Source organism: Mchenga conophoros, linkage group LG14 (genome assembly GCF_057382185.1).
Source record: "Mchenga conophoros isolate Kocher_MC1m ecotype Shallow Benthic linkage group LG14, M_conophoros_male_GT1.1, whole genome shotgun sequence".
Taxonomy (NCBI): Eukaryota; Metazoa; Chordata; class Actinopteri; order Cichliformes; family Cichlidae; genus Mchenga; species Mchenga conophoros.
In genome coordinates this window covers 6,352,692-6,367,837 of record NC_140539.1, presented here as the reverse complement: position 1 = coordinate 6,367,837, position 15,146 = coordinate 6,352,692, and the positions used below count along the sequence as shown (strand labels likewise).

At 42.7% G+C, this 15,146-nt stretch overlaps 1 protein-coding gene across 3 annotated transcripts; it reads right to left on the bottom strand.

Moving 5' to 3' along the window:
• Positions 1–1,007: 1,007 nt before the first annotated feature.
• LOC146559152 (tapasin-related protein-like) lies at positions 1,008–15,059 on the bottom strand. Of its 3 annotated transcripts, none has more exons than XR_014888296.1 (8): positions 14,936–15,059; positions 14,643–14,819; positions 14,263–14,538; positions 12,859–13,188; positions 11,882–12,217; positions 11,729–11,812; positions 10,943–11,090; positions 1,008–1,022 (listed from the first exon to the last, which is right to left on the bottom strand). XR_014888296.1 is itself a non-coding variant. In XM_085244914.1 (7 exons), the coding sequence occupies exons 1-7, from the start codon at positions 14,979–14,981 to the stop codon at positions 11,059–11,061; spliced, it is 1,281 nt and encodes a 426-aa protein (XP_085101040.1). In that variant the 5' UTR covers positions 14,982–15,059; the 3' UTR covers positions 6,736–11,058. The 3 variants fall into 3 exon arrangements, 1 of the variants encoding a protein (XP_085101040.1); XR_014888295.1 differs by lacking the exon at positions 1,008–1,022 and adding an exon at positions 6,736–9,761; XM_085244914.1 differs by lacking the exon at positions 1,008–1,022 and having other exon boundaries at positions 6,736–11,090.
• Positions 15,060–15,146: the final 87 nt, after the last annotated feature.

Sequence of the window (15,146 nt, the reverse complement as noted above, 5' to 3'; positions counted from 1 at the left end):
ATGTTGCCTTGGTGGGCCATTGTCATATGGTTTCCCTGCCATTGAGAGGGAACTGTAATAATGTAATAATGTAATAAACCAGCTGTACTCCACTGAACCATTCATGGTTCAGTGGAGTACAGCTGGTTTATTCTCCTGCCTTCTATCTCTCTGGTATACATCTGGCCATGGTTGTGATTCTTTGCTTGGCAGTTTCCAAGCCACTTCTGTACTTCTTAGACACTCCTTTCTGCAGCTCTGTGGAGGGCTAACTTCCCTCCACACTGCCCTGATTTTGGCCGCCTTCTCCATGGAGGGCACTGCTTCTTGTGGTTGTTCATCTTTTAGCAAAGCATCTCAGTGATCACTGCTGCTGTGGTTTAGACCAGCTGGTTGGTTTCAGTTTGTCTGTAACGCTGCATTCACATCTTTTAGTAGTCCTTCAAAGATTACTTTGAAAGTTGAACGTTATAGACTTGATAATCAGCCGCAGCTTAGCCACAATCTTCTCTCTCTAGCACTCAACACCTTCATCGAATTAGTTGTACTTGGGGCTTGGTTCCAATATGGGATGAGGGTGATAATATCTCCCCCCTGACGTGATGTCCTGGCCCTGTCGTTGCCATAGCATTTGTGTTGTACATCATCGATCTCCAATTGGGATAGCAGTTGCTTCTTCAGAATGTTGGAGCACCTAAGCTAAGTTGTTTCGCTTTCAGTTTACAACCTCTTCTGTTCCATGTGAGAGGATTTTCTCTAAGGCAGGAGAAATTATCTCCAAGAAAAGAAACAGACTCGGCCATCACACAGTGGAACAAATTCTCTTCCTAAACAAAAACCAAACAGGATAACCTTAAATGCATCATGTTTTTATTTTACAAGTTAATAAGCATTTTCCTTTTTCAGAACAGATAAAAAATGAGCTTAGAGTCCAGGACCAGCTCAAAGAAGAGAGGGTCAACTTTGAAAAAAGGACATCAGAATATCTTGTAGAGGCTAGCACGCTGTTTCAATGTAGAGACAGACTTAAAACAGTGGAGGCACTAGAAGAGAAATTAAAAGCTGAAATTAAAACATGGCAAAAAAAAGCAGAGGATTTTGAAGAGCAAAAGGACAGGGTCATTATGGAAAAAAGCACATTGATAATGAAAAATAATGAACTGTCAGATTTTCTTTTGGGAAAGGACTTGGACAATAACAAACTAGTAAAAGAGTTAAAAGAAAAACAAGAGGAAGTAGAAAGTCAGACAAAGGAAGCCTCAAAGCAGCTTTCTAACACACCTGGAGAAAGTCCTGCAGATGAAAAATGAACAAATAGCCAAACTTGAAATTGAGAGGCGGGAATCCTTCAATATAATGACATACAATGTGAAAACTGAAGATGGACTGATATTAAGGAGAAATCGGAGGAGTTTACTGTACACTCAAAAGACAATGGGACCATCGGAAGGACAGTGTGATGACAACAACACACCACCTGAACCAACAGGTGGTGTGTTGTTTTACATGCATGGATGTGAGCCACGTTAAAACAAAGAAGCTTGCTCACTACTATTGATGTTTTATTAAAAACATGACAGCGGCTGCCCAGTCTTTCACCGATTTACGAAGGCCCGGCCAAATGAACCTAGAGCTGACCAGCTTGACCGAGGCCCCGATGCCTGGATGAGAGAGGGCGTGTACGGAGTCGAAAACGCGACGACGCCACGAAAGGGGAACTACAGGGCGTGGACGGCTGGTGGAAACATCGCACAGCCCACCGTTCCACACGGGTCTGTCCTCCAGTAGGGGAGACCGGGGATAGTTGTAACGTGGGTCAGTTGTAACACTTCCAATTTCTCCAATCAGGGCTAAGTTTCAAATGATGTGACTCATCCTGTGCATGCCCAATTCAGTTCTGCTATCACATGTGAAAAATCAGTACATTTTGTCAAACACAGACAATTTAACATGAAAAAAAGTAATTTGTATACCAAAAAGTAAGTTTTTCTACTTTATTTCAATGTTTAATAGCATTATCTGCTTTGCAGTTAAACTCATCAAACTTGAATTATGTTATTTGTATGTCTATGGGGATATATTCTGTGTAGGTCTTTAGTGCTAATGTTTTAGCCGTTGACTGTAATGTTAGCTAGTTCATAGCTATAGGAGTCTGGGTCAGTTGTAACAGCAACAGTCTGGGTTAGTTGTAACAATAATGCAGATGTTACCACATTATTACTTTAACTTATATTAAACAAGTTGGGGCAACGACTTCAGCAGAGAGGTTCACTGGTCACCTTTGTATATGCAGTTAATGCCACTGGCAACACAATTCCTCCACTGTTTGTGTTCCCACACATACATTATGCAGACCACTGTGTCAGAGATGGACCAGTAGGAAGTACTGGTAGTGGAAATAAATCAGGATGGGTGCAAGAAACAGATTTCCTCATCTTTCTGAAGCACTTTGCAAACCACACCAAGGTAAGCCATGATAAAAAGTAATGGAATTGCGATGCTGGTGAACAACTATATTTTTTCAGCTTCATTGTTATGTTCAAAATTGGTGCAAGAGTTGTAGGTTATAATGCCCACTGAGCCAATGAGGCCAAACTCAAGGAAGACCAACCAAAATTAATGAAATATTCAGTTGCAGAAAATTCCATAACTTGTCTTTTTTGGGGGGTTGGAATATGTTCAAAGTTAGATTTCTGCATTCTGTCACACACACACACAGCTACATAAATGGCTCCAAGTGCATTCATGTGTTGAATAAACAAAGATTACATGTTAATATTTTGTTAGTACCCTTATTTCATTGTGTTACATTTCACCCCAGGATATGTTACAACTAACCCAGACTATGGGGTTACCGGTAATTGTAACATTTCACTCTTCGTGTTTGAGACCATACCATGCAATGGGTAATTGTGCTGCAGAGAAAATAGCTGCACTATTTAATAGCAGAGACATGTAAATACTTTGCATTACATTTTGAATCCACTACCTTAAAAGAGCTTCAATTTACAGACAGAAATGTCAAAAATGTTACAACTATCCCCGGTCTCCCCTACAAGGCCCGTTTGCGCAGACCGAAGGGCTAGGACGTCCGGGTCGGCCTGTTGGTCAGCGGCCAAAGCCTCAAAGTCTATGCCAACATAAACGGGAGAAACCAGCACGCGGGATAGACAGTCAGTTGGACTTACCAGCCGCGTGCTCAATGTCAGTTGTGAACTCGGAAATGGCAGCCAACTGGCACTACTGGCGCCCGCTCCACGGATCAGAGACCTTGGACATCGCGAATGTCAAAGGTTTATGATCGACGTATGCGGTGAAGCTCCGACCCTCGAGAAAAAAACGAAAATGCCGTGTCGCGAGGTGCCAGCAACTCCCTGTCAAAAATGCTATATTTGCGCTCACTGTCCCTAAGTGTGCGACTAAAAAAAAGTGAGCGGTTGCCAGACACCGGAGACCCGCTGTTCTAACACTGCGCCACGTCCGACACGTCGGAGGTCAACGCAATCTCCGCCGACGGAAACGGGTGGGCCAGCAGGGCGGCGTTTGCCAGCGCGGTCTTGGCCCCAGAAAATGCCTGGATGCGTTCAGGGAGCCAATCAATTGGGTCCTTAGCTGTTTTACCCTTCAAGGCAGCATAGAGAGGCTGCAGCAGGTGCGCAGCTCTGGGGAGAAAGCGGTTGTAGAAATTGACCATCCCCAAGAACTCCTGCAACGCTTTAATGGACGCGGGACGCGGAAAAGCCGAAACGGCCCGGACCTTGTCTGGCAACGGAACCACACCGTCAGCGGAAATGCGGTGGCCCAAGAAATCCAGAACCGGCAAGCCGAACTGGCACTTGGAGGGGTTGACGATCAGGCCGCCAAGCGCTGGAAAACCTGATGCAGATGCGACGCATGCTGACTCTCAGAACAGCTGGCCACCAATATATCGTCAAGGTACACGAAGACGAAAGGCAGCTCGCGCAAGACAGAGTCCATCAACCGCTGAAAAGTCTGGGCGGCGCCTTTCAGGCCGAACGGCATGCGCAAAAATTCAAACAGGCCGAAAGGGGTAATAACGGCAGTTTTGGGGACGTCTTCGGCGCGCACGGGAACCTGGTGATACCCCCGCACCAAGTCAATTTTAGAAAAAATCGAGGTGCCGGCGAGGTGGGCGGAAAAATCCTGGATGTGGGGAATGGGGTAACGGTCGTTCTCCGTGACATTATTCAAACGGCGAAAATCCCCACAAGGCCGCCACCGACCGTCTGACTTGGGCACCATGTGTAGAGGAGAAGCCCAGGCACTATTCGAGCGATGCACAATGCCGAGGCGCTCCATTGCAGCAAACTCTTCCTGAGCGACGGAGAGTTTCGCGGGGTCGAGGCGGCGCGCGCGTGCGAACACCGGGGGACCGACCGTCGGAATATAAGGTTCAAGCCCGTGCTTCGTTGCCGTGTTCGAGAAATTAGGAACAGTTAGTGAAGGGAACTCCAAGAGCAAACGCTGAAAAACATTCCCTGAAGTCACTAAATTAGCCTGATTCAGGGGCTCGGTGGCGCGAGTGAAACAGGGTATTGAAGAAAAAGACAGGGCATCGATTAAGCGTCTGTTAGCGACATCGACCAGCAGTCCATGAGCACAAAAAAAATCGGTGCCCAAAATAGGTACAGAGCTAGCGGCACCATTGGAAATCCCGACCATGAAAACAAACAGTGACGAACCTTTCCCCGAACGTTGCGATGGGAGAGTCATTAGCCGCAATAAGCTGCGGTCCGTAGCCCGCTGCTAAACTGTCGGCTCCGGACGGGGGAAGGAGGCTCTTCTGGGAGCCGGAGTCGAGGAAACGTCTCCCAGAGCGCGAGTCTTCTATGAAGAGCAGTTTTTCTTTGTCGCCAGCGGTCGCGGCCGCTACAGCGCGCTGGCGGGGCCCGTGTCCCAGGGTCGGAGAAGCGCAAGGCAGCAGGCAGCGGTGCGCTCCGGCGCCAAAACGCTGATGGTAGAAACAATTTACCCTGAAGCAAAACTTAAGCCAGGCAGTAATTGACAAAAAAGCAAAACAAGTAAAAGAGAAAGAACTCAAGCAAAAAGAAGAATGTTTAAAAAAGGAGATCAAAATTCCAGGACCAGCTCATGGAAGAGTGGGTGAACTGTGAGAAAAGAAAAACATAATATGTGAAATGCTATACATATAAAGGCTAACCACTGAGCCCTGCTCTGAAAAACTGCCATGGATGTAACTCTGTCTGTAAAGTTGCATTTAAGAAATAAGTGCTTAAAGTTAAAGTTTAAAGCGCCATCTTCTGTCACTACGGAACATGAAGTCACGTGGTTGGTTGGTTAATAGACTTGTGAAAGTTGACTAGTTGATAGACATCGTACACTTTCTGGATCCATATATTATATGTGGGAGGTCCTGGTTTTAACCATCTAATAATTATGCATTTTAGGGCTGCAGTGAGGTAAGTTTTGGCTTTGCAGTCAATAAGTTCTGGAATCCTTCCCAAAACTGCTACTGTAGGACTTAGTGGAATATTTACTTTGAAAACTCAAATTATAGGATCAAATATCTGCCTCCAGAATACACAGAGTTTAGGGCAGAGCCAAAATATATGGGTATGGTTGGTAGATTGTGTCCCACAGATCCTCCAGTATGAACTCAGAAGTGTGGGGCCCATCTTATCAGTTATTTCTGGTGTTCTGTAGAATCTGCTGATAATTTTCCATTTAAACTCTCTCCATCTGTTTGAATTAGTGGTCTGGTGTGCTTTAGTACATATTTCCCACTTGATATCATCAGGTATTTTTCATTTATTTCTGCTTTCCACCTTCCCCTCATCCTCAGGGAATTATGCTTAATCATTGATGCAAATGCGTCATAGGTTTGACTAGTAGTAGTAGTCTTGTCTCTGTTTCCCATCTGTTTTTTGGGTTGTTGTTGTTTTTTTTTTAGAAATTCTTCAATTGGTGTGGGGTTGGCAATGTTTCCCTAGCTCTCGAGTGTTGTCAAAAAGGACCTTAGTTGTAGGTGTCTATAGAAATCTGTCCTGGGGAGATTAAATTCATTCTTCAGATGTTCAAATGTCTTAAAGTTCCCTTGTTCCAATAGTTGATGTTCACATTTCAGTCCATTATATGCCCACTTTTAAATGCAGTATCCAAATACTGCATTTAAAAAGTGGACAGGGAAAAGGGTTTCATAGATCCAATGCTTGATAGTGATGAATGATACTTTTGTGGTCCCAGTGCTGACTGAATTTTGTTCCAAAACTCTAATGTATTTTTTTTCTCCAGATTGCCATTTATTTTACGAGACTATCTAGAAAAGGAAGTGTTTCCATTGGTTCAGGATATTTTCTATTTTCTATATTGAGCCAGCAAGTATGAATATCACTTGGCAGCCATGTCAGCAAAGATTTTATTTGTGCAGCCCAGTAGTAATGTTTAAAATTAGGAACATTAATACCCCCCCTTATCTTAAACAACTGCAGGGTCTTGAGTCTAATTCTACGCTGCTGTTTATCCCATATGAAGTTAGAAGTTATTTTGTCCAGCTTATCAAGCATTGTCGTTTGGATTTTCAACTGGTATCATCTGTAAAATAAATAGAATAGTCTGGGCAGAACATTCAACTCAGCTCATTCGGGACAGGAGAATAGACCACTGCTCTCAATCATTGCTGATACGTTGAATTATTTTATTAGAATTTTTCTCAAACAAGTGGTCCAAAGGTATGGGAATGAAAATTCCTAAGTATTGTTAAGGGTTCAAATATTGAGAAGGGATACAGGAGGGTTGGTCAAACGATGATTTTAATGAACACACGTGTGGGAGATGAACACTGTACGCAGACAGCATCAATCTCTCCCTAACAATACACAAGCAGCTGTTTTATACCATTAGGGTTTACCTTTATGACGCCCCCTCATGCGTCAAGCAGATACAATACATGCATAAGTTTCAAAACCACAATGACTTTTAACACAGTTTGAAAAAACAACATCGCCTCGTCTCCATCCCAGGTGTCTTCCTGTCGCTGCCGGAGGCTCGCTTATCGTCTGGAACATCAGGCACACATTCTGCAACAAACTGTTCTTTTGCAGGCACAATTTTGCAGTCACAAGCAACATATTTTGAGGGATTCTAAGTGTGTGTGTGTTTGTGTCGACCTGAAATGCACTCAGTTTCACCTCTCACCTCACCAGCTAAATCTTGTAACCTTTCCACCAGACAGAAGGCCAGCACGTACACAACTGAAACTATATGTGTAATGTATTGAATAAATGTTTTAATCAAGTGATACTACTTAAAACTTCATAAAAGAATATAAAAGAATAAAAGATAACAATGAATAACCTGGTTATTCAAATAGCCTCATCCAGACAGCGCATGTGTCACAAAAATCAACACACTGCTTCAGAAACACTGTGCCTGTGTCTGAACAGAGTCGTATGATCAATGACATCTGAAGCTTCATTCGGCATGTCGCTGCTTCAGTACCTAATTCAATGGTTTGTAAGGAACTGGATCACTGGCAGGGCTTGTGCTGTGTTTTGGTGGCGATTTGTGCGCGAGAGAGTGAACTAGTGTACAACATAATGAGAGTCATGGAGCCATCGAGGAAGAGAGGACCTACCTACTCCTAAATAAAAGCCAGTTCACAACCTATTTGGTCCACTGGTCTAAAATGTAGAAAGAAATACACTATACATATAGTGATGGTTATAATTATATAAGTAGTAGTATATTATATATATAAACGTACCTTAATTACATAATCATGCGGAGGAGCTCCCACAGCACAACAATACTCTAAATCTATTATAACATTGTGTTGTACATTATTATGTACAGTGTATATTTTATTTGTCTTAATAAAAAAAACACCAAGACGTGCCAATCAAAGGGAGAACACACCATAACATATTTAAACAAGAAAGGTTTATTTGTTAAAATAATTTCTTAATAAATTAGACAGAATGTCTTTGGCGTGGCGTTTTCAGTGGGAGAAACGTTTCGTTGCTCATCCAAGTGACTTCTTCAGTCTTAGCTGACTGCAGGTTTCCACATTCTTATAAACAGTACACTTGCACAATGACTGAAACTAGCCCACTGAATGAACAATGGGCTGTGAGGTTCTTTCAACCAGTATCCAGGTTTAAGGACCAAAGCACAACATTCTGAATCTAATCAAAGAACATGTCAGCATCTCCAAAAGAGTAAGGTGAGGAGTAACCCACATAGCAAAATTGGTATGGCCCGGATCTGGCTCACACAATGTGCTTACACATGGCCCACATACTGCAAAGAATGACGGCCCTTTGGTGGCCCAGATCTGGTTTGCCAGAGGTGGCCCACACATGGGCCAGCACAAGGCCAGTTGCAGACATACTGCTGGGGCCCTGTGCTGGCCCAGAACAGTTTCAGCTCTGGCCCCAGATGTCAGCCTAATGTGTACCTTAATCAAGCCATGTAATAACAACATGTGCCGGAACATAATAGTGCAAAAATAACATGACGAAACTCTGTTCAGACAGTGAATGGACTGATTCTTACAAAGCACTTTTCTACTCTCCCAGATTACTCAAAGTGTTCTATACAACATGCCACATTCACCCACTTTCTCTAAACTGAGTGCTTCCTAACTACATTCATACACATTCACACTCTTGACATGCAGACTGGAGGAGCCAGGGATTGAACCACTAACCTTCCGATCAGTAGGTGACCTACTCTACCTCCTGAGCTATAGCCACCCAGTGCGAAACATGAGATAAAATGTACACTCACAAACCTGTCAAACCTGCATTTGAAACGTTGGCTACCATTGCAGTATAGTATTGTAACATGGCATTTGGGTCTTCTAACTAAAATAGGAAAAGAGGAACATAAATAGTGCCATCATTGCCAGGCCTGGCCCACATCTGGTTGACATACACCCTGCCATGACACCAGTCAGTCAGAAGTGCCAACTTGATGCCGGATCCAGGCCAGACCTGTTTTCAATGAGCCTGGGCCACATAAACCAAACCGTAATCGGGCCAGATGTGGCATGCCATCACATAGACAGTGCCACCTATGCCAGGCCTGGCCCATATCTGGATGACATACCACTTACCATGCCAGAAGTCAGCCAGCAGTGGCAGCTAGACACCAGATCCGGGCCAGACCTGTCTGCTATGTGGGAACACTCTGGAGTAAAAAACGTGAGTGCTTCCTCTTGTTACCCTCCATTAGTGAGAGTGCTTCTCTTTTGACTCTTCTTTCAAATCTTTGCAGTTACCAATAAACCTGTGACTGAATTTTGTTGTCTTTTCTAAAACTGATAAAATATGAGGAATTCTTCTCATCTGCTCAGCTTAATTTTTTCTTGTGATTTTTAATATAAAGGGATCATGAACTCTGAATACAGGCTGCTCTTGGACATACCATCATAACATCATGATAGGCAAGTTTAGACTCTTTTTGGGTGTGCTCAAGCATGCTATATAGGGTCAAAAGCATTAGCTGATGTAGCTAATTTTAACCTTTAATCCACTAGTGTGCTGGGATATTGCGAGTTGCCAGCCAAGGAGCTGATGAACTTTACTATTAATAGTTTGTTACAAATTTCTATTCCTATTCTGGTCAAATTGGGCTTCAGTGTTTGTTTACTGTACAGCTCCAGATCCAGGTGGCAGCAAGTCAGAATGTTGTTATGTCAGCAGCAACCTGTATTCAGTTTGAATATTGCTATAAACTGATATGGATCAGTTTATCTTTTATTCACTGCAACATTTAACATTTGGGTGATGGCACAAAGACTGAGAGAGAGGAGGATAGAGAGGGAGTAGGGTGAAGACAGCAAAGAGAGAGAGCAAAAAGAAACAGGTAAGAGTGGACATGTAGTCACATTCACCAAAAATTATAAAGCTGTAGCTTCATTTTTTACCCACATTTATTAATGATGATTTCACGTATCTAAGTAGTGGGTTGTACTGTTGTTGATTATTTGGAACACCAACCTGCTGTTATAGTAATTATAAGATTATATTTTTATCATTTTCCAAAAAATACAATTCCAGGAATATGGAGAGAGACACACAGAGTCAGAGGGAACAGACTACAAATCTGTTCTCCACTCGTGAAATTAGGGTACATGATGCTTTGTGCTGAGTCTGCATAACAAAGGGAGCATTTGTATGAATTCAAAAACATATAAAACAAGTTTGCTTCATGTACAAGGTCTATGCAGGGATTTTCCATTGTTTATACTATGTAATGCTACTTTAAGTGCTTGGTGACTCAGTGAGCTGGCTCTATGTGATTAAGAAACTGAAATAGTGCCTCTTTAATGACTGAGCCTTTGCCTCAGTTTGGATCCATGCTAAAATGGGTGGATTAGATTGAAATCTCTCACAATTCACTCTGAATTATTCTTAGAGGAACTCATTTCCTTTTGAAGGTGACATTGTGATGTTAATCAAAATGAGTTAAGGTTTGCAAGTGTGAAAAAGGTTGATGACATTTGCAAACAGCATGTTCCATTACTAATAAATAAAGGCACTGCATGCATGACTGGGAGCTGAACCCCCCCCCCCAAAAAAAAGGTTTAAACCTAGAATTGCCCGCGCTCTCCAAACATCATCTTACTTGGTTTATTTTTCACCTGAGTGTTTAAATAAAAGCTTATAGTAAAGGTAGTGCATATTTTATTTATGGATTCATTCTTTTCAGCATCCTTATTATATTTATTAATTTTACAGTAATCTTCATTTAGTAAACTGACATTCAGTTTCCAATATTCTGTTTTTATTCAGCTCTATATAGAACCTTGTCTCCCCAGTGTTTAGTCCAAAAAGTGTCTCGTGCATCAGAAGAATCAGTCCTGGCTCCTGAATCCACTGGCTCAGCAGCTGCTAACCCGTAATCTTCAGTAGTTTTAATGTTATTGCACTGTTTTACATTCATACATGCAGGAGTTTACACATCGACACAAATCTACCTTTCACTGGTGTTTCTATGGGGACCCCAGAAAGGACAGTTTGCCAGCCAGCCTTGTGTGTTGAGAATGGGGCCACATCCTCTCGCTCTGATCCCAGTCCTCCAGTTTGTTTGTTTTTATATCGCCTTACCCGCTAACGTTCTCCATGCTGTGAAGAAAAATGACAATTACCCTCTAGAACATCAACGAGTTATGTCATAATGATCTTCTGTTTGACCTGCTCCCCTCAGGCAGGAGGCTCCGGTCCATTCGCACCAGAACCTCTCGCCACAAGAACAGTTTCTTCCCCTCTGCTGTTGGACACATGAACAATAACCACATGACTGTCCCCGCCACTAACACATGACCCTACGCTGTGTCACTGCATCATTTCATGTCTGGCACTGATCACCACCTGCACTCATGTATATATCTTTCAACGTAGCACTCTTAATTCTTATTCTCATGTATATATGTTTGGCACTGATCACCACCTGCACTCATGTATATATCTTTCTACGTAGCACTCATAATTCTTATTCTCATGTATATATCTCATGTATATCTCATGCACATATCTTTCTTTCTACATAGCACTTTAATTCTTATTGTTTGCACTGAAGCACCGCAGCAATTTCCTAATGTTGTAAACCTCAACATCTGGCAATAAACCCATTCTGATTCTGATTCTGATTCTGATTCATATAACATGCTTTCATGTCAGTGACTCCAAAACAGCAAGCTCGTGTGACTGTATTCTTTCCTTGTGTGTGTGTTTTGATGTAGCAGCAGGTCTGTATCACTCACCTGAGTGCAGGTAGCGCCGCTTCACATACAACAGCAGGATCATAACAGAGCCCACAGCGAGGTACAACATCCAGTTTGTTGGCTCTGAAACAGAACACACATCAAGCTCTGCTCCTCCCAGATGCTAGCTCCTAGTATTACACTGAGACTCACCTTCCACAATCAGGGTGAAGCTCTTTGTGATGGGCACTTTCAGGGACTGATGGGAAACGCTGCATGTGAACCTTTTCCCAGAGTCCCTGAGCGAAGCCTGGAGGTAGAAGAAGCCCGACAACGAGAAGGTCATGTCCCGATTTTCTTTGTGGTAGGAAAGGAAGACATTCTCCAGTGACCTGGTATGTGGAGCGTCCAACATGACTGGATCCTGCTCGTACCAAATTATCTCCACATCCCGAGGGTAGTAGCTGTTTGCCCCACACACAATCTTCCTCTTGTTACCCTCCACTAGTGAGAGACTGGGTCCCACATTGAGGGAGACATGGGGAGGCTCTGAGGAAAGCAAAAAACATTACTTTAAAAGCTGAAACGAACAGTGGCTTTTCTGCTGACTTTCTATATTTCTAAGTTCTAAAAAACACATCCACACCATACGACTTTTATCACATAAGATGAGAATGAACACTTTAAGAGCCTGATTTGCTTTTTTTTAAAAAAAAAAGAAAAAAAGACTGAATAAAAAAAAAAAAGTTAAAAAATTTTTTTGTCAGCATTTACAAAGATACTTTTACACGCTATTTTGTCCTATTCAGGAGACATGGTTTTGCAGACATGTTCATGTGCAGCCCTCCAACAGCATGTAGCCTGATGGCGATGACGCTATGCTGATATTGCTGAAAAGTGGGCGTGAACAGCAGAGTGAGTGACAGCAGGCATGCAACAGGAAACAGCGACGGACTGGTTCTACCACATATTTTTGACGTTGCTCCTGATAGCAGTAAACATCTCCAGCAAACTTTAAACAGTAATAATAAGAGTATTTATGGTTGTCACACTATGCTGTACACATCACAAACAGCTTTTTCACAGTCCACCTTAAACTCCATCAGTAAATGTGGTTGAAAGCATATAAGCACAATTTAGTATTAGTACTTTTGTCCATGGCCTATGAACTCTCTGACTGTTTTCCTCACCTTCAATCTGCAGATTTATATCCACCCTGCCGAATAGTGGATTCACGGACACTGAACAAATGTAGGTCCCTTCACTGCTTATCATGGTGGAGGCGAGGGTGTAGGAGGCATCTCCGGCTGCAAAGGCACGTAGTCCAACACCACTTCCTTGGGTCTGTCCTGTGCGCCTGTTGTAACTGAAGAGCTTGGTCCTCTCACCGTGGTGCTGCTTGTGCCACTCCACAGTGACCTTTGCACCTTTGTGGTCGACATCAAACTGGCAGTGGAGCTTTTGCTGGAACTTCAGGCGTGCTTTAACTGAGGGAGTCTGTGTTTTGATGACCATGGCGACTGTGGAAAAGTGTGACAAACATGAACACATGCGAGTTGTTAAGCACATTTCTCAATACAAGTGTCCAATAACAGTGTAGGAGCCATGGGAAAGGCCATATTTCATTTGTGTATTGAAAGTTGAAGATGAACCCTAAGTGGTGCAACATTTCTTAAATCTGAAATGTGACACCTCTGGCAATCCCTAATTCTAGGCCATTACGGCTGAAGATTCCTGGTTAGCTGGGTACATATACCACTCAGTTAACAAACCACCTGGGTACAGCCTACTGTGCATATAGCTTAACACAAGGATCCTTACCTCTTATCTGTGTACATGTGTTTATTTGTCTCATCCATGTAATCATTAACACCAACTGGCTGATATTAGTTACACAGACACAGGTTCCTGTTACATGCTGCATGCATGTAACAGGAACCTGTTACATGCATTCATTAGTTAATGAGGAAGATTGCATGCATGTAACAGGAACCTGTGTCAGTACCATTGTTCCACATGATAACACTTTCTTATCTTTAATTAGCTTAAAAATTCCTGCACACGTTGAGGAAATCCAAAGCACCTGCCACAGATGCTCTTTGTTGTCATTAATGATGCATTCAACCACATCTTATAGGACAAATACACATTTGTTCTGGGACGCACTCTCTCTCAAACAAATACTAATATTTTTAGGTTATGTGCTGGTGTAATACATTTTGTAGATATGTAAATATGTCATCGGGTGAGACTGCTGATGTCTAACTTTGATTGTAGTTCTTCATTTAATTATTAATCAGACTGACCAAATCAATGTATTTTATGAGAAGAATTAAGTACATTTTTATTATTTCATTATTTTAATTATTTTATGAACATTTTATTATTTGTTTTAATGGATGGTTAGTCATTTGTAATCAAGTTAATTGTTTTATTTTCCTTCAGTCAAAGTTTGTTCCCATAATATTTATATTTTCTTCCTTTATGGGGTCTGGCACAGCAATACTAACGACTAGTCATAACTCCAACAAAAAACAAACTTTTAAGACAAATATATTCAGTTTTAGTCTGAAATCCTCATATGTTCAGTTTACCTGTGGTGGTGAGTACCTCTCTGTTAGGGATGGGGGGCCATTTGTGGTAGTCTGGCCGTCCTGGGGGAGGCTGGTCGAAGGGGCGCCTGAGGAAGCTGGTGATGGTGAAGAGGCCCCTACTGTGTCTGAGGATGCAGGTAAACCAGTGGTTGTACTCATGGGCACCGAGGACAGGCCAGCGGACGTAACCGCCCTCTGTGCTGTATCTGTGCAGCTCACACTTCAGCTGCTCTGCCTCCACCCCCTCCACATACTGCAGCAGATCCAACTTTGATCCTAGAAGACAATAAAATAAACTCTAACACACTGTTGTTGTTGTTGTTGTTGTTGTTGTTCATGTTGTTTTCAGCCTTCTCCTCATGCAGGCTGCAGTAACTCACTGGTGATCAGGAAAGTGATGGCGTTTGGGTTAACAGGAGCATCTCCTTTCTGACCAAACTGAAGTATAGCCTCTCTGTGGATGAGCTGAGTCTCTGTGTGGTTGTCCTTATTCAAAAACACACGCTCATCAATGAAGTAGCAGGGCAGCCACAGGATCTGATGGACACTCCACACACCTGAATGACACACACGGGCATAGAAGATCAAACAGTGTTAAGTTCATGTGGTAGCCTGTAGTGCCGATACTTGTTGCTGACCTACACACAAGCTGTAATCTGTGACAATAACTCACCTGCACTTAGAGACCAGTAAATAAATATCGTGAATATTAAACTCATGATTCTTCCCCGGTGCCCTCCACGGTCATACCCCCTTGCTGCGCGATTGTCACAGGAAGTTTGTCGGGATACTTTCACTTTCACTCTGCAGGGGTGAATGCTGTGCAGAACAGGATAACGAGCTGCTCACAGAAGAAAATAACAAAAAAGAAAAAATCTAGAATA